This window comes from Pholcus phalangioides, unplaced genomic scaffold (assembly GCF_987345545.1).
Source record: "Pholcus phalangioides strain wild (caught in Gottingen) unplaced genomic scaffold, Ppha-v1.0 ptg000017l_1, whole genome shotgun sequence".
In the NCBI taxonomy this organism is placed as follows: Eukaryota; Metazoa; Arthropoda; class Arachnida; order Araneae; family Pholcidae; genus Pholcus; species Pholcus phalangioides.
The window spans coordinates 68,582,765-68,602,908 of record NW_028301610.1 but is presented as its reverse complement, the minus strand read 5'-3'; the positions used below and the strand labels follow the sequence as shown (position 1 = coordinate 68,602,908).

The window sequence follows — 20,144 nt, the reverse complement described above, 5'->3', positions numbered from 1 at the left end:
AAAAATTTTAAAACCATCAAGTTTACCACTTCAACTCCAGAGGATAAATTGTGAGACATTATGAAGGACTTTGTCTTAGGAGCGATCTGAGATGAAATATGACTAAACTCTGCAACACTAGCTCTTCTTCTAACAACCTAATGAGAGAATGATCATTTTATAAAGGCGTTCCTCTTCTATATCAATATAATTTTATAAACACAAACTCAGACTCTTGAGGTATGATTACACTCAGGGCCAGCTTAACGCTTGGGCAAACTGGAGCATGGCCAGCCAGGGCCTCAAATGCAGGATCTAGTGATTATATAAATTGGTAGAAAGATACTTCAAGTAAAGTAAAGGGCCCATAAATACAAATACAACGCCACAACAGGCAAAATGCCCAACGAGGTGGCTGAGAAAAAGATGCCCATAAAAATATGGATGTCATATATTTCAAAAATACAGCAACCCAATTAACAAAAATTATAAACAATATATACACATGATAAAATATTATACAATGCCCATAAAGAACACTTATGGTTCTTTTATTCTAAGTATGGATAGCTTCTCGATTTACCCCAACATGTTTATCATATTTCTTTTTAAACGTGTCAATTGTGTTACACTTTACTACCTCCGGGGGTAAGCTATTCCATGGTGCAGTTAAGTCAGCCCTGAATGAACTCATAATGTTAGATTAATTAAATAGAATAAAATAGAATAAATTTTTTTACTAAAATTAAATTTATGTTCAAATTTCATAAAAATAACTTGAAACTTATTTTTTATTCAACAGCATTAAATACGGTGTCCCATAAATTTGTAAAAAGTTTAAAAATTCATAAAAATTGAAGGAATTAGTATATTTGAATGCAGTTTGTGATAGTTATTCTCACAAAAGGGGATTTTTTTGGTATAAAAAACATTTAGTTCAAGTTTTTTTCACAAGTGCCCTCCATGGGACCTGACCCAAAATGGAAGTAAATATATTGGAAATATATATTGGACATTAGTGAAATATATCTCTCATCCCCTCTATATTAGACTTGAACATTTTTTCAATCTCTTTTGTGTGCGAAAAGTTTGTGAAGTTTTAGCTGAGGTTGAAGCTTTACAAACTTTACTTTTGTGGCAAGAACCAGGTTTTCCCAGGAGCAGGTTTTTACAGCACATGGAGCATGAAAACGATGATTGGTCAAAACACCTGAATTTAAGGTTTTCAACCAATCAGCATTTTCACACTTCACACAGCGCAGGAATTCTACTCCTAGGAAAACCCGGCTTAAGGCAAATGAACTTCTACCATAGTGTTTTACCCACCAATGTCAGCATCACAATGAAAACCTGTGTAACCGCCAGCAACAAAAAAATTCCAAAATGAACTGTTAATCGCAATAACCGTGCATTTTATGGGACACTGATTTGCATTTCTCCAGTGATTTGATTTCCTGCAGTGGCCACTATATAAATTGACAAAAATTCATTAGAATTTTTTCTGCACAAAAAAATCCTTTGATTAACTTGTTTGGCAAATCACATTCAAATAAACTAATTTCTTCAACTCATCTGAATTTTTAAATTATTTACTAATTTATGGGACACCTCATATACGGCTGGTCAGAAAATTCATGGAAAGTCAAAACACTGATAAAAAAAATAAAAAAGTTATATATTATCTCATTTTTTTTGAACAGAAACAATTCAATGTTTATCCATGAAAATAATACTGTACTAAAATACAGTTTACATCTAATCATGCAAGCCATTCTGTTATACATGAAGATTTCTCATATCAATTGAATGAGTTTTGTTAAATAACGTACATTCTATATACAGGGTGGGTAAAAAATCTGTAGAAACTAAAAATGAATAAAAACTAGAAAAATAACCAAAATAAAAAACGGTTTGCAGGGTTAGCATCGCTAGGTCACAGAAATTTTTTTAAGACCTAAAAAAATAACAAAAACAGCCGATAGGTGGCACTGGTACGAGCGACTTCGGTGGAAATATGCAAATGAGACAGTTATAAGAACTTGCGATCCTAATCCACAATCAGTTCACCGTTGTAAGCCGTGTACGTGGACCTGCTACACTCTGCCATTGCTGGATTTATGACTTACCTGCAATGTGTTATCCTCTGTGGTGGCGGTCATGTGGAACACATATTGCTGTAATAAACGATTTGGAGGCATTCTGTTTGTTATTTGTGTATCTTTTCTTTGACTTGTGTACGTCAGCGCCACCTCTATCGGTTGTTTTTTTAGTGTCTTAAAACAATTCCAGTGACCTAGCGATGCTAACCCTGCAAACCGTTTTCTATTTCGGTTATTTTTTTCGGTTTTTATGCATTTTTGAAGTTTCTACAGACTTTTTGCCCACCCTGTACTTGAAGAGTGTTAAAAAAATAAAATACCTTCTTCAAGAGCTTCAAAACGGAAAATAAAGCTGTCGTATTAAAAACCTGAAGAAGAAATATCAAGCAAAAGGCAATATTAAAGAAATTAGCACTTTGCATATTGTTAATTAAATAAAATCATGCTCGGTATTCAATGTGTTTTTAGTATGTTAAGGAAACACGTTGAGACGTAGCAAGGGACAGTTTCCTTCAAAACAAACAGAAAATCAAGAAATACACACAATAAATAAATTTAAAGAATGAAGATTTTGAAATAAATTGCGAGTATTTAAATGAACTGAAATTAAAAAATTTCAAACAAGTTACAAAATATCAGAATAATTACATATTAGATAGAAGTAACTTTTTATTCTATGGAATGGGAAACAAAAAGAAATTACTCTATTAAGCAGTTCAGACCACCACCATTACCTGACATGCACATACATAATTTGAAATTACATAGAACATGAAAGTAAGGTTTCAGAATAGTATCAATATAGCCCATTCAGACCATGCACAAATATGGAGGTTGCTTTTCTCACTACAGAAATTTTTTCTTAATCTCAGGGAATTGAGCCCTGACTTACAGTATCGTGTAAGTTTTGAGTTAGAAATATAACTACACTTTTTGGAGGCTTTAATCAGAGAGAAACATTTTAAGCTGAACTTTAAGATGGCGTCCAGGAAAAAGTGCCTCCATGAAGAGTGGGATTTAATACATAAAATTTATCAATAAAATTCTGGAAAAAATTTGCATGTGAATATAAATATACCCTGCATAATCTTGGCTGATAAAATGTGAACAAAGTGAATTATTTCTCACAAAAAAATTCAAAATTAAAAAAAAAAAAGATTTGTTTACATTTATGTTTCTAATGTATTTTTTGTGCAGCAAAAATGTAAGAGCATATTAAAAGTTCGAAAAAATGAATGCTCGGGTATGAAAGGGATAGTAATATGCTGTTTACCGGATATTTACTTCTATGAGGAAAATCTGTAATTTTGTTCCTATCACGTATTTCTCATACAGTACTCGCAAACTAATTAGTTCTACACACCTGACAAGGTCAGGGTATAATTAATCCTCAAGCTGAATAATTCTTTCAATTATAAACCTGAAAACATTATGGAATACAGTGAAACTTTGATTAACAAGTGGTTCAGTCAACAAGCAATTTGCATATTGAACAAAAATTTTGAACAAATTTAGATTCGATTAACAAGTCATGATTCGCATTACGAGCAAAAAATTTGAGCTTCGTTTATTTTCATGTTATCACAACTGAACTGATGGTTTTACGTTTTCGTCCACACATGTGCCGTGAAATTGTGGTTAATATTCTCCCTAGTCTTCAGTCAGCGTGCCTAACTCGAAAAATTAACACCAGTACACGAAAGTGACTGTTTACAATACGAAACTAGATGTAGCATTGTAACAACACGTATGTGCACTTGAATAATTTTTTAATTCTTCTTGGAGAAAACTGTGGGCCGATTGCATTATTGAACGTGACTTCAGGGGTAGCTCATGAACAAGCGCCACCATTTCTGAAGAGATTATGTCATTGAGGAAAACCATAGGACCGGGATTTCATGAGCCTGACATGGTCATATCCACATACAAACTGATGGATCTCCATTGCGCACAATAGTGAAAGCTTATGCACAGGATCTTGTCTGAGGAAGACAAAGAGACAAATGAAAACTCCGTCACTTCAAATGAGATTAAGAGATGAGTAAAACACGCTGTGCATATTTATTCATGATGTAAATCAAGAATGCAAATTCAAATAGTCTTTATTGATAAAACTAAAAACCGAAATTTTTCATGTTATTAATAATTCACCCCATTCAAACTCTGAATTTTTTATATGAGGTGTAACAGACAAAAACACATTTATCAAGCTGATGAACAGTTCCATACTTGTGCATTGCTGAGCCCAGACACATACACTGAAGAGCCAAAAAAACTGGTTAACCTGCCTAATATCATGTAGGGAGCCCGCAGAAGTACCGCAACACGACGTGGCATGGACTCGACTAATGTCTGAAGTAGTGCTGAAGGTAATTGACACCATGAATCCTGCAGGGTTGTCCATAAATCCGTAGGAGTAAGAGGGGGTGGAGATCTCTTCTGAACAGCACGTTGCAAGGCATCCCAGATATGTTCAATAATGTTCATGTCTGGGGATTTTGGTGGCCAGCGGAAATGTCTAAAGTCAGAAGAGTGTTCCTGGAGCCACTTTGTAGCAATTCTGGGCGTGTGGGGTGTCGTATTGTCCTGCTGAAATTGTCCAAGTCCGTCGGAATGCACAATGGACATGAATGGGTGCAGGTGATCAGACAGGATGCTTACGTACCCGTCAGAGTCGTATCTAGACGTATCAGGGGTCCCATATCACGCCAACTGCACACGCCCCATACCATCACAGAGCCTCCACCAGCTTGAACAGTCCCCTGTTGACATGTAGGGTCCATGGACTCATGAGGTTGTCTCCGTACACGTCCATCAGCTCGAAGCAATTGGAACCGAGACTCGTCAGACCAGGAAACGTGTTTCCAGTCCTCAACGGTCCAATGTCGGTGTTGTCGGGCCCAGGCGAGGCTTAAAGCTTTGTGTCGTGCAGTCATCAAGGGTACACGAGTGGGCCTTCGGCTCCGAAAGCCAATATCGATGATGGGCTATATCGTTGGATGGTTCGCACGCTGACACTTGTTGATGGCCCAGCATTGAAATCTGCAGCAATTTGCGGAAGGGTTGCACGTCTGTCACGTTCAATGATTCTCGTCAGTCGTCGTTGGTCCCGTTTTTGCATGATCTTTTTCCGCTCGCAGCGATGTCGTAGATTTAATTTTTTACCGGATTCCCGATATTCACGGTACACTCGTGAAATGGTCGTACGTGAAAGTCCGAATTTCATCGCTACCTCGGAGATGCTATGTCCCATCTCTCGTGCGCCGACTATAACACCACGTTCAAACTCACTTAAATCTCGATAACCTGCCATTGTAGCAGCAGTAACCGATCTAACAACTATGCCAGACACTTGTTGTGTTATATAGGCGTTGCCGACCGCAGCGCCGTACTCTGATTGGTTCCATATCTCTTTATTTGCGTACGCATGCCTTTACCAGTTTTTTTGGCTCTTCAGTTTACTATCACTCCCAAATTCTAATAATTTGCATGTCAGAAACCTAAATTTTATTTCCTCTAAGTTTTATTTTCTTCAATTTCTATCTTCATGATGCTGCAATTTAAAATTACCCGATTGTATTTTGAAAGTCATTTTGAGAACAACTATGGTATTAGCAACCAAAAATCTTCTGAAAGGTGAGCTTAAAGACAAAATCATATTCAAGTCCCTAGAAATAAATGTAACATCCTTTCATTGTTCATGAACAATATATACATATATTTTTTCAAAAATGTGTCCCATTATGGAAATTATGGATGTACGGCCAACACAAAATGGCATCAAGTGCTCACCAACTTCAAGATACTTTTATGAAGGATGAAGAAAGAAACCCGTCAGTTAGCAAAAAGCAGTAAAAAAGCAAAGAGAACTGCAGAAGATATTCATAGGTCAATGTTTTAAAACAAAGCTATGACTACTATGCCGATTGTTCATAGACAAAGGAGCAGTTGAATGGGGTTAAAGAAGCAGATGCATGAAAGAAACCAAATGTTTTTTAGTGAACAGTACAGTACACACAAAGAGTGTGAGTGATTTCCAATGAAATGCAACAAATTTTGAAAATGATGCACATAAAAAAATAAAAAAAACCTTGCTCACAGATTTGATTGAACCTATCGCAAGACCAAATGTTTTCAGAGATCTTCTATGTTCTTCCACTGACCCATCCAAACGACCAGTCTCTCGTTTCGATGCTTGAGTACCACTGAGTAGCTGTTTCGTTTCTTCTAGTTCCTTGTGTTCTTTGTCAAAAAGCCTTTTCAAGTTTTCGACATGCAGCATCATAACTTCAAAAGCTCCGCTCAATCTTTCTTCCTGTATTTTACAAAATCATGCCAAAACAGCCTTTTTTATTTCTAATGGCAGGGCAATAGAACAATTATATAAAAACAAATAAGAAACAGGTTGAAATAACTATGTATGTCTGTACATGCACCTCTGGGGTAATTTTTTTCCCCTTTACCCTGTGTGCAATGAGCTAAATTCACATAAGCGACAACCTGGTCGTGTTTGGTCTGTTCTGTACATGCATCTATGAGCAAAATATACATAGTGCTGAGAAATATACATAAATTACATATAAGAAATTACAGCCCGTAACAGAAATGGGAAGCAGCAAAATACATCCCTTCTTTCTTTTTCGACCAGACTTGAAATGGCCTAGTTGGTGAAATATTAATTTGAGTTATTACCAAAGAATAAATTCTGTATCTAAGGCCAGGATTGCACTATAAAAGTTTCATTTATAAAACTTGAAAAACGCAACCAATAAGGGCATCAGTTGCATTCACTCGAATGTAGCAGATAACCTTATTGGTTGAATTTTTCAAGTTTTATGAAACTTATAGTGTAATCCCGGCCTAAATGTAATGTGGGGGGGGGGCAATGTATTATATTTCATCATAATTAGATTTTTTATTAGGTTGCTGTATTTGTGATACAGTTTAGATCCATTTGACATCCATAGTCTTTAAGCATCTTTTTTTCAGATAGCTAGTTGGGCATTTTGCGTGTTGTGGCCTTTCTATTCGTAATAAGCAGATAAAAATCACACCTGCTTCACTGCACCATATGTCTCTGATCTAGCAGACACTTTAGATGTGGCCAAATGAACGATGTCCACATGAGTCTGAAGCTTGGTTATAAGATCTCTTGTCTCAGCACTGCCAGCATTAAGACTCAAATTCTAAAAATACAAAACAAAAAATAAAAATGAGCAAATGGAAAATATCTTAATTAAAATAAAAATATGCATATTAAAAATGCATTCCCTAAGCACATCAAGGTTTTATTACATTACAGTCTACAAAATGTTTTGGCAACTCTTCCCCAGTAGCACAACGGTATCGGCATGCGTCGGATCGACGTCGGTTCGTCGAGTGGATACCGAGCGTCGAAAGAGGTCGGAAATTTCTACGTGTCCGATACCGAACGGTATAGTAAAAATGTATTCAGTCGGTAAACGCCAAAATACCTTCATTTTTTTCTCTAAAATAGTTTTACTCTCACTTTTACAGCATTTCGTTTCGAAGGAGAATATCTTAAACGATAATTTGTTTCTTATGAAATAATCTAAATTTTTCGCCCATCATAACGTCGCACTTGCCATTTATAACGACCGACAACGACAAAGAACAGTATAGGACACTACGCGTTTCTCCCCTGTCAGTAAGCATCAACAAAGCCGGCCATTTTGAAAGCACGGCGTTAGTTACAAGCTGCGAAGGCCGGCGATTTTATTGTTTATTAACGAAACAGTTGACGCCGAAGACAGCGTTTAGAGAAAAGGTAAGCATTATTTCACTGTTGCTATCGAACTGTATGATAAATTTTCCAAGTATTAGATATTGTCAATGTTTATTTTTTTTTTTACCGTTGTTTTTGATGAATCCGTTCCCTGCTGCTAGGCTGTGATCTTTGGCGGGCCCTTAGATCAGATCAAAGCCGCGTGAAAGTTGCTTAGAGCTTGCTCTTAATGCCGCTTTGAGATCAGATTAACATGGGCCGCCTGCAGTGAATTTACAGTGTAAAAAAATAAATAAGGGTTGTCACGGCACTCTCTCTTGAGCCGTACGTGCCGTAACCTTGGAGCTGAGGCTATTTGAGCTCCTATGGCCCACATCAGGGGCGTAGCCATAAATTTCGTTCGGGGGGAGGGAACCAAAGTGATAGAATAATAGATTTGGCCATCTTTTTCCCTTATATTCGATAATTTTCTCACATTTCGGGGGGGGGGGAACCAGACCCCCCCAGTTCCCTCCCCCCCTGCTACGCCCTTGGCCCACATCCAGGGGTAGGGCGCTTAGACTAAGATCTGGGGCCCTTCTGTATTCATAACATGGAAAAATCAAAAATGATGGTATTTTCCCCGGGGGGGGGGGGGCCTGTCAGCCCCACCCTTGTGATGAGCCATGTTGAGCGCTCCCTATAAATTTTGTGCTGAGCCCCCAACCCATATTCACGAATATACACAATACCACACACCATTCCTCCTGCCTACGGGACGATTAGGGATTTTCAGCCCCCTCAATATTTTTTTCTTGTCAATAATTTTCATGTCAAACTGAATGATCATGGGCTGGGCAAGGTCGTAGCGTTCCGTCTTGGGGTCCCTGTTAAAAGGTTGCAAAATAAGTAAACATATTTTTTGTGAGGCTCCATTTGGCTCGATGCCCCAGCCTATTTACAGGCCCGATTTTTCGCCATTTTGTATCCTAAGCCTCACCCGTGGGCTATCAGGGCAGGGGTTTTTATGTTCTCTGAAGTAAACTTTTGTATAATATTATGTATATTTTATATGAATTATATTTTTATGTAGAAATTAAAGTTATTGAATTTTGTCATGACAGAATTCAATCATCATGCCCCCCTTTTCCCTGAATGCAAGGGGGCATGCTTAAAATTGTTTAAAGTATGTACGAATCAAATATGAACATGGAAATTTATTTGAAATCTATAGTATATACTTATTTGAAATTTTACATGCTATGAGTTAAACTTGACTGAAACTGCAACACAATGTGATAATTGGCTATATAAAAATATCGCTCTTTGGTCTTGGCACACTATTCTATACAGTGTTAAAATATTTCATCAATAACAATGTAACTCCTTTTGTCTCTGGCCACATTCCTTACTCTCTAGGTCACTCTCATGCTTGCACACTCTATGTTGTTCTTTTTTTTTGCCTCACAGCCTAGTTCATTGCTCTTTAAGCCAATCCCATGCTTATACACACTAACAAACCTGACCCCCAGCCAATGATTTGGCTGTAGTTAGCATGTTTACAAATCACATATCGCTCTCTGTAATTGTATCTTTACCCAAAACATTATAAAAACTATTCCATCACTCAAAATCAGACATTGTATCAACAACCTTGGGGTTAAAAAATCTTTTTTATCATGAAATGGTTCCAACTTTCCCAAAAACTAATGTAATTGCAAAGAAGCCAGAGCCACATTTTTGTTCGATAAATTCAAGATCCTTATTTCTCTCTTCTTTTGTGACATTAATTCCCTATTAGAAGTTAACACTGACGAGCTTATAATAAATGCATAAAAGTGTGCATCTGTTAATTATTTTTCATATATATTTTTATATTCTGATGACAAAACCTTTGTATTGTTTGATGTTGATGCTTCTTTTATCTTCAATTGCAGCTTTTTCCATGCCAATACACATTCAGCTATGGAGCAGTTGTGTGTGTGTTCCTTTGTACAAAATCGTTAATTAATTGGCTATTGGTTTCAGAATTGCAATTATGTCCTTGACATTTCTTTTTCACTAGAGATGTTACTATCTGAGATCTGTGGTCTTCACAAACTTTGGTAACAACTGACGAATTTTTAACATAAGATTCAAGAGAATCACAATAAGTATTGTATTCCATCATACCTCTGCAGGAAGACCAATGCACTTCCACCTTACACATGATACCATGCTTTTGAGAGATGATTGCGGAAGTATCTAAATATACTTGTAACATGCTTTGTTACATCAGTTTTAACCAAATCTTCGACTAACAAGTTTAAAATGTGGGCACTGTAGCAATATGTAAGTCCCGAAAAGCCAAGCTTTTCATCCAGGGTCTTTCTGGATGAAACCATATTTGCAGTAACAAAATTTGATATGTTACATATGAAGTTTTCTTCTGTTGACTTCACTGAACTAAAAACCACATTTGCTAAATAATTTCCAGCATGTGATAAGTCAGATGTGTCAATAGTATCAACATAGATGGCTTTACCACACTATTTGATAACACACAGAATTTATTCATTATCCATCCATTCATCGCCATGCAATTTTTGATTTTCTAAGTCAACTTATAATATACATTATAATATAAAATATTTGAAAATATATTTAAATTAATTGATATTTGAAATAATCTAATAACAATTTAAATCACTTTAGAGCTGCATAAATAATTTTATTCAATTACAACAGATAATTTTTCACATCCGAAAAAAATTGATTTAAATCATGATTTAAACTGCTGATTTAAATCACTACAACCCTGATCATTTTGTCACACACTCACCCGATTTCTTGCTCTCTCCAGGTCACTCCCATACTCACACCCTCTAAATCACTTTTTGTTACTCCTATGCTTGCACACACTGTTACTCATGTACTTGCACATTCTTTTTGCTGCATAGTGACTTAGTTCCATGATCTCTTGGTAGAGTGGGAAGGTTGAATGACATGACCAGTTGACTACTTGACCAGTCATTCCTTAAATTTGCAGCCCCTTTGAAATTTTCGCCTTGAGCTATAGTTCACTTAGCCTCTTTGTGAATACGCCATTTGGGGGTACCTTACCAGATTCCTGTCTGGGGGCCATCTTCAAGATGTAAAGAGGGGGGCATGCCTACTTGGTGATGTTGAAAATATTTATTAGCCCATTAACTTATATATAGATCATGGGGCCTCTGATATACTAATCTGGACCCATAATCGCTCAGAGCAGGATTTTTTATGTGGTTCTGTGTAGTATATTTCTAATGTAAGTGAACAGTGATTACATTCTTTTTCAGCTCCCCTTTCCACTCTATATGCAAGGGGCTATGATTAAAATTGTTCAAAGTATGTTCGTGAAATATTAATAAGCAAATGTATACTTTGAAATTTTTATGCCACATGTACCTATTTGGAATTTTTCTAGGAGTTAAACATGACACAATGAAACTGCGATACAATGATAATTCCCTATATAATGATACCATGCTGTCGTCTCGCACTATTCCACCAATAAATCATGTGCAACGGTAAGTATTTTTCTTTTTCTTTAAATACCATTAAATTGGAATTTTACCTTTTATGATATTTTATTATTTTAAATAAAAGTTGTATCAGAAAAAAAGGAATCAACATGCGTTCTAATCTGTTGGAAACTGATGTTCAACTGCAGGGGCGTAGCCAGAAATTTCGTTCGGGGGGGGGGGGACCAAAGTGACAGAACAATGGATTTGGCCATCTTTTTCCCTTTTTTCGGTCATTTTCTCACATTTCAGGGGGCAGGGGGGAGGCCAGACCCCCAAGTCCCCCCCCCCTCGCTACGCCCTTGTTCAACTGCCATGGGGGCAAATGTGGTTAAAATGGTAAACTTGTATAATACAACCTTGAAAAAGTTAGTGAAAATTAATTATCAAATATTTTTAGTATAGACAATTCCTACAATAATGATGGTAATTTTGTATAATTTGTAATATAATTTAAGATGTACAGTATATATGAAGTTAATGCATTGAACGATTATTCTCGGAGTGTGATTGTGCAGCTGATTGCTATACAGGGTTGTCATGAAGGAAATATTGCTGAGTTGGAATATCCCTCATATCATATATATGGCCTTGCTACGTTGAAATAATCTGTTTTTACAGTTCATAAAACCTTCACATGAAAAGTCCAAGCATAGGTCTCCATACACAACTAAAAGAAATAAAAATAATTTGAATTGTACACAAAATGGTTTCAAAGTGGTGCATTTGTTTGTAGTTTATGTGTACAATTGCAGACTATTTGTATAACTTGCAATAAAATAAGGAGTAAAATCAAATTTCAGGATACAATGTAAAGAATATTCATAAGTACAGTATAAATGTGTTTTTTTTTTTTAAATTACAGTTTTTCCTGCTGCAACTGTGCTTAGGTTTTTGAAAATGTGATTGTGGAGACTTGAGCAAAAATTAGTGGAGCTTCTGCATTAATTTTCATTTCAAAAACCATGTTTTGAACAATTTAGAGTGAAAATTAATTATCAATATTTTTAATATAGACAATTCATACAACCTGAAAATTAGTTTATCAAATGAGCAAAACATTGCTTTAAATCTTGACCTCTACAAAAGATCAAGATTTAAAGCAAGATCTGAGTATATTCTTGTATATGCTCACACACATAGTTTTTAATTTTTTTACTACATTTTGTCTTATTTCCATTCTATAAAACTGAATTTGTTCGGCTAAGAGTCATCCAGTAAATTTCAGTCACTGTTTAGAAAGTCCAAATCAATCCAGAAATCAGATTTTTTTTAACGTGAAGCTCAAGATGAACACCCGCTGATGCAAAACATTTCCAACATCCAGTGCAAATGTATCAGTAGCTATTATTTTTTGTGGTATTCGTGTGATTGGTCTGAGAGATTATTTTGATGTTAGAGAATATGATTTTTTCACACCATAAAGTTATCAAAGATATTGGTGGGACACCAGCTCAACATTTCAATATATACCTATTTAAAATTATCATGATTTCATGAAATATTGTTAGGGGGGGGGGCCTTGAGCCAGTGAAAAGTTGCACCTGCAAATTATACTCATAAAATATATTTCTCTAATGTAGGCTACTATAAAAATATTCTCAATATTCAATAAATTAAAAGAAATGTATTTTCAATGTTTTATAGGTTTTGTCTGAAACATAAGATTGCTGAAATTTTTTGCTGGCATGAAGCACCCTGTTCCATGTGCAATAAAAAGTTCGCAGCTGTGTTAACAAAATGTATCAATATTTGAAAATATCTCTAAGAACTTGTATATGGAGCAATATTAAATCATGTCTAATAATTCTATTTGTGCTCGCTTTATCTTTGCTCTCTTCATTTAATCCCCAGAAAACTGGAACTAGTTTTATTTGAACAGGTCATATAAAATACATTTAAAATTATTGGTGGTGTGTTCAAATGGCCTGAATTTCTAGAATCCTGTACGTATATAGTGTGAGGTAAGTACGCCAGTAATAGGCTTCCTTTTTCAAGTTTTAAAAAATATATATCAAAAGTTATGAGAAAACTCTGTAGCTTTTTTTACCATATACCAAGCTATATTCTTTCAGTTGCCGTTCGGTGTCCAAGCTGGTTTTGAAAAAAAAAAACTAGGTGGAAAAAGGATGCCAATAATCAGTCAAAGCAAGACATTTCATTTTGCACTAAGAGTAATAATTTCATATTCTAAATACAAAATTGATTGTGCTTTAAAGACGTTAAACAAATTGCACTTGAAGTTGAAAGGGTGGCGGCCTACTCTAGGGTCAATCATTTTCACATTATTCAAATTGTATGACGTGACATTGTAATCAGGCCTACCAATCTTGCTGAAGTGATACCCTCCTCTGTGAACAATCTTAAATACATTTTGCTTTCAAACATACTATATCTTTTAAGAGAATTCTTTTCTATCTACATACAGATATTAAGACAAAAAAAAAATAATGAGACTAAATTCCTGCAGAAGCAACTTCTCGAATGCTTAAATATAAAAAAAATGAAGCTTAGAGAAAACAGAAAAAGCAGGAATTGGAAAAGAAAAGAATAAATAAAAAAATAAAACTCAAAATAAAATAAATAATAAAAATTAAAAAAATAAAAGCTCTCTCAAAAATACATATAACTATATGCCTGTTTCAAGAAATAAAAGAAAAATAATTGCTCAAGGTTTTTGAGTTTGACAGGAAATAATAGGCGTTTTGTTCATGTACAAAATTATGTGTCTACATAATACGTCCAGATATTATTGCATTATTTCCCACAGTTGAAATCGAAAGAGCAGCACCTTGTTTTTCTGTGGATAAAAAATATCACCTGTGAAAGAATACAAGAAAGTCAAATTTTCATTTTAAATTATACCAGAGACCTATTCCACTTATAATATTTTTCAGTGATGTTTCTTTTTACAATTTTGTCAAGCCTATTGCATATATTTCATTGTTTTCATTCAATATCTGGGTGGCCATTTACTGCTATATGGACTGTAAATATTTTATTTATATAATTCTTAGCAGTCAAAATTTGATCTAATAACAATAACAGATGAGTTTGAATTATAATAAATTATTATACAAATAATTATTTCAAATATTAAAAATAACATTAAATATTTTGAACTGGCTCACTATTGTTACACTTACTTTTTGTAGCAGTAAGTTCTGTTTTTTACGTTCAGAACACATGTGTTTCGTATAGTAGTATAGAAACTGAATTCTGAATGTAACTAGAACTTATGCATCAGAGTTTTTCAACTAGTGTGCTACGTGAGAATTGTAGTTATGCCATAAACATTTTTTAAGGAAATTATCAGATTAATTTTTAAAAGAAGTCTGAAGCCGCAGATATTGATTATACAATATCTGAGTACTATACACCCATCCTCCGGGAACGCTTCGATATCTCTATGAGATGGGAAGCGGGGTGTGTCCGGTCTTCAAAGGTCAAAGTATCTGAGTACTTAAGTGCGAGGAATTTAATTATTTTTTTCAAATTAGATGTATGTGTAAGAGGGGAAACTGAGCAATTTTGAGAGAAAAAAAGCAATAGTTTTTTTTTTTTAAATATTGGCCATGGTTCATTTCTGTTATTACTTAATGGAAGAATTTTCAAGAATTGCACAAAAAAAAAGGCATGTAGAAATACCTCTGTTCTTGTTATCATACGTTATCATATTTATGGAAAGCAATCTTTTTTGCATTTCATTTGATACTATGGAACGCAGAAATCTATTACAAATAATAAGTCTTACAAGAAGATATTTAAACCTATCCCTGCTCAAAATTCAACCTAGAAAAAGCAGACATTGTAAACTGTATTAACTTGGATTTAACATTAAATTAACAGCAGAATGAGTTTTTGAATTTGAATTTATTTTTTGTGACCGATTGTAGTAAATAGTTATTTAAAACATATTTTGTGACAATCATAACAAAAAATTATTTTTCTATTTTATTTGAATTTAAGTGTGCCGCAGGATGAAGAAAGGGCCGACTTCTCGAAATAGAAATGTGGCGACATGTTTTATATTGTAATAACAAATCATAGCTAACGTAATCGTAAACGTCAAACTACGTCGACAAATGTATGACATTTTTATATCGACGTCGGATTCGCTACATCGAACTGTACAGACAAATATATGCCATTTTTACGTAGAACGACATCGGTAAACGACGTCGAACGTTCTCGGGAGAGATGTAGCTCGACGTCGGAATCGCTACGTCGAACTATATAGACAAATATATGCCATTTTTACGTAGAACGACATCGGTAAACGACGTCGAACGGTCTCGGGAAAGATATAGTTCGACGTCGGATTCGCTACATCGAACTATACAGACAAATATATGCCATTTTTACGTAGAACGACATCGGTAAACGACGTCGAACGGTCTCGGGAGAGATATAGTTCGACGTCGGATTCGCTACATCGAACTATACAGACAAATATATGCCATTTTTACGTAGAACGACATCGGTAAACGACGTCGAACGGTGTCGGGGTCAGATATAGTTCGACGTCGGATTTCGCCAGGTCGAACTATACAGACAAATATATGCCATTTTTACGTAGAACGACATCGGTAAACGACGTCGAACGGTATCGAAATCTCTACGTCGTTCTATATTGATGTGCTACTGGGGTTTGCTTTCAGTGTCTTATTACTGAAGCACAACTAATCTGCTTCAGTAATGTGTCTGAGATTAGCAATTGCATAGAAAAGAAAGTAAATATCTGACTACAATCAAATTGGGATGAGAAATTTTTTAATAGTTGAATAAAAAAATAAGTTGATGTTTCATTATCAACATACTGATGTATTCTCCTGTAATTTTCACCTGTAAATAAGCTGCACCTAGAAAAATGACAGATTTGTGAAATGTTTTCATATAAACATCAAGGCTGTCTATTCTAAGAATGTAATTATTTGAACAAACACTGAAACTATTTGGTCATTGAAGATCTCAAAACTTTAGCTTCTATTCTGATTTTTCAATTTTCATAGTATACAGTGAAACTTCGCTACAAAGATAATTAGTACAACACATAGGCGTAAACTTATTGAAACAGTTGGTGGGGGGGCTCAGGCTCAAATAATGGAACCTGGTTTATACGACGCGTCGTATAAATGGGAAACCGTATATATATATATATATATATATATAAAACCGGAACGTTTTTCGAAAATTACCTTCCCCCCCCCCCTTTTTTTACAGACGTTTCCCAAAAAATTTTTTTGTAAAAAATCTGTCGTTTTGATTCAAAATCTTTTATCTTATGCTTGCAAAGAAATATTATAATAACATTACTGTTGCTAAAGTCTCAAGCAATTTTACGGTATTCATTTAAAGATTTAACAGAAAAAAAATGTTATTTAAACCTTATTTAAAACATCCTATACTTGTTTGTTTTGCTGTTGGTTTCTATATCTAAGCAAAAAATAAATGTATTGAGTTCTGTTGTTGAAAGATTTTCCTTTTAAAGAACTAATAGTGTACACATATTTGCGATCAGCAGGGCCGGAACTAGAGAGGGGGCAGTGTAGGCAACTGGCCCAGGCATGAAAATTTAGGGGGCCGGCAGTTTTAGGTGGGAACAGAGAACACCGTTACAAAATTATCGAATGTGGGGGCGGCAAAATTCCTAGTTACGGCCCTGGCTCTATCAGCATACCATAGCCCGTTCAATAATTATTTCAGTACCTGTCAAAAGCCATTGAACCAGTCAATCATCTTAAATTTTATGGCTTCTTCAATAAAAAAATATGCATGAGAAACTACAGTCGATCCCGCTTAGTTTTTCCGCTTACAACATTTCTTCATGATGTGTTTTTGAAAACCAGGAAACACTGTATTTCAATGACACGGTTTTACCGATTGAAAAATTATTTGATATTCGATTGATAGAAATGGTGTTTTCCAAAGACTTGCGAGTTCGAATCAAAGTGAAAACGTTGACTAATTGAAGTGTGTACAGGCAGGGCCCTGGGTAAAGCAGGAATTAAGAGGATCTTGCGGCAAGAGTCAAAGATGTTAATTAGTCAGTGAATGTATGTTGTTTGAATTTCGGGGGCTCAAAGTTATGAAGGCTTCATTTGCCCATGCAGAAATTAGGCCCTGTATACAGGGATAATGTACAGGAATGTATAGCAACTGAAGCCAAACGTCGTGCAAATGAGTAAGGTCAGAAACGTAATGGGGAGACATATAGGAAGGGTTCCATTATATTTTCCTAAATACAGTAAAATCTCCACAGAGGATCACCTGTACTCAAACACAAATATGCATCAATGGTCGACTCTATTTGGCGTAAAATTTCTATGGCGGAGCCCCGTAGGCTTCTCTTTTATTCATTTATCAAATTTACTGATTTATTTTATTTTCTTCGAGTGGCGGCGGAGCCCCCGGGAAGTGCACACGGAGCACCGGTTGAGAACCGCTACTTCAGTGAAAAGTTTCCCAAACTTTTTGTTCCATAGCCCTTCTTTTAAAAAAAATTTCTTTTTCATCTCTCCCAACTCAAGCCCCACCCATAGGATCCTATACTAAACCCACAGCTCCTACCGACCCTCAGGACCCTCATCGTCCCCTTCCTCCAGGGGAAGTTATTTCACACTTTGGAAAACACTGCTTAGGGGCCATTCTTGGTTATTATACAACTTAATTTAATGAAAGGTAACTCAGTGGGAGACGGGAAATTGACCTTTTTATTTTTGATTTTTTTTTTGCACTATTTATAAATTTGTTGTGAATAATGCTGTTTTTAGCATTTACATATTTTCAAGGGTGTAGCGAAGGGCGGAGGGGGACTCGAGGGGTCTGCCCCCACCCAAAACCCGAGAAAATGACCCGAAAAAGATGGCCAAATCTATTGTTCTATCACTTTGATCCCCTCGAACGAAACTTCTGGCTACGCCTCTGCATATTTTAACCTCTTTTTAGCATTAATGTGTGTGTAAATGTAATTGAAGAATTTTCAGAATAAGTGCATATTTTCAAGTTGTGCGGAAGATTAATTAAATTTTTATAATTTTTCAAATTAATATTGCTCATAATACAATAAAAGTTCGTTATAACGAACCCAGGATCCCCTGAGTCTCCCCCCCCCCAGATCTCATGAATCCCGAAATCCCTGGGCAGGGTTACGAAAACGAGTATATACAAAGAATGCAAGAGTAAATCCAAAAAATATATACAGTATATACATCTTTATTTATTCCAGGGCTGGATAAATCCCAGGCGCCAGGTCACCATGGCGACTGGAAAATCTGTACTGACGCCTAAAATTTTGTATATGTGATTGCTAAATCAGAATCTAGGGATGGCTCAAAATTTTCTGATTCCATAATTAACCGTCTTTCAATATGGAAAGGAGCAGAGCCGCAACTAGGGAGAGCAGGCGGGTCTGGTGCTGGATACGCTGGGCCAGAATGAAAGTCGAATTCATCCTTTAACTGTTTCTTCTACTAAGGGGAGCCAGAATTCCGGCTTGCCCCAGGTAACAAAGTATCTAGTTGCGGCCCTGGAAAGGGGTCATCAATTCCCAGAAAGGTCGAAAAAAGATTATTCAAGACACTTTTCTCATGAAAAAAACCATGCTTGGCTCCTACGGAATTTGGCTGGCGCTTAATTTTTTTTCTGATTTGTCAAACCCTGTATTTATGTATATTTTATGATACAGCGTATGTATTTCCCTCAAAATCAAATTACATTTCACTTATTTAAGATTTATTTTACTCTCATATATTGAATCATATATCAAGTTTTAAATTAGAAAAAACAAAGTTTTTTAGTTGCATAAATTTCTTAATAAAAAAAACGCAAGCCAAATGAAGTTTAAATTTTTCTTAAATAAATTTTAAATATAAACTTTATTAATTTATTGATATGTCTAACAGAACACGAAATTCTTTTACTATGCTTTATTGATTATAAGTACACTGAAGAGCCAAAAAAACTGGTTAACCTGCCTAATATCGTGTAGGGAGCCCGCACAAGTGCCGCAACACGACGTGGCATGGACTCGACTAATGTCTGAAGTAGTGCTGAAGGTAATTGACACCATGAATCCTGCAGGGTTGTCCATAAATCCGTAGGAGTAAGAGGGGGTGGAGATCTCTTCTGAACAGCACGTTGCAAGGCATCCCAGATATGTTCAATAATGTTCATGTCTGGGGATTTTGGTGGCCAGCGGAAATGTCTAAAGTCAGAAGAGTGTTCCTGGAGTCACGTTGTAGCAATTCTGGACGTGTGGGGTGTCGTATTGTCCTGCTGAAATTGTCCAAGCCCGTCGGAATGCACAATGGACATGAATGGGTGCAGGTGATCAGACAGGATGCTAACGTACCTCTCACCTGTCAGAGTCGTATCTAGACGTCTCAGGGGTCCCATATCACGCCAACTGCACACGCCCCATACCATCACAGAGCCTCCACCAGCTTGAACAGTCCCCTGTTGACATGTAGGGTCCATGGACTCATGAGGTTGTCTCCGTACACGTCCATCAGCTCGAAGCAATTGGAACCGAGACTCGTCAGACCAGGCAACGTGTTTCCAGTCCTCAACAGGCCAATGTCGGTGTTGTAGGGTCAAGGCGAGGCGTAAAGCTTTGTGTCGTACAGTCATCAAGGGTACACGAGTGGGCCTTCTGCTCCGTAAGCCAATATCGATGATGGGCTATATCGTTGGATGGTTCGCACGCTGACACTTGTTGATGGCCCAGCATTGAAATCTGCAGCAATTTGCGGAAGGGTTGCACGTCTGTCACGTTTAATGATCCTCGTCAGTCGTCGT

General features: G+C 36.0%; 1 protein-coding gene and 1 long non-coding RNA gene across 5 annotated transcripts in view; one reads left to right on the top strand and one right to left on the bottom strand.

The window, feature by feature from the left end:
• LOC149074679 (uncharacterized) overlaps positions 1-20,144 on the bottom strand; it is a 459,047-nt gene that overhangs the window by 71,266 nt on the left and 367,637 nt on the right. For 2 of the 4 annotated variants that reach the window (XM_089247147.1, XM_089247150.1), the window contains 4 exons: positions 7,133-7,264; positions 6,178-6,393; positions 2,399-2,446; positions 27-137 (listed from right to left, as the gene is read on the bottom strand). In XM_089247147.1, the coding sequence (XP_089103273.1) occupies positions 27-137; positions 2,399-2,446; positions 6,178-6,393; positions 7,133-7,264 (507 nt within the window). The remainder of the gene's footprint in view (positions 1-26; positions 138-2,398; positions 2,447-6,177; positions 6,394-7,132; positions 7,265-20,144) is intronic. The other 2 variants (XM_089247149.1, XM_089247151.1) reach the window with 1 other exon arrangement.
• Positions 7,430-13,157, top strand: LOC149074682 (uncharacterized). The gene is made up of 3 exons (XR_016194515.1): positions 7,430-7,866; positions 11,249-11,351; positions 12,993-13,157. It is a non-coding gene; the product is annotated as an uncharacterized LOC149074682 (long non-coding RNA).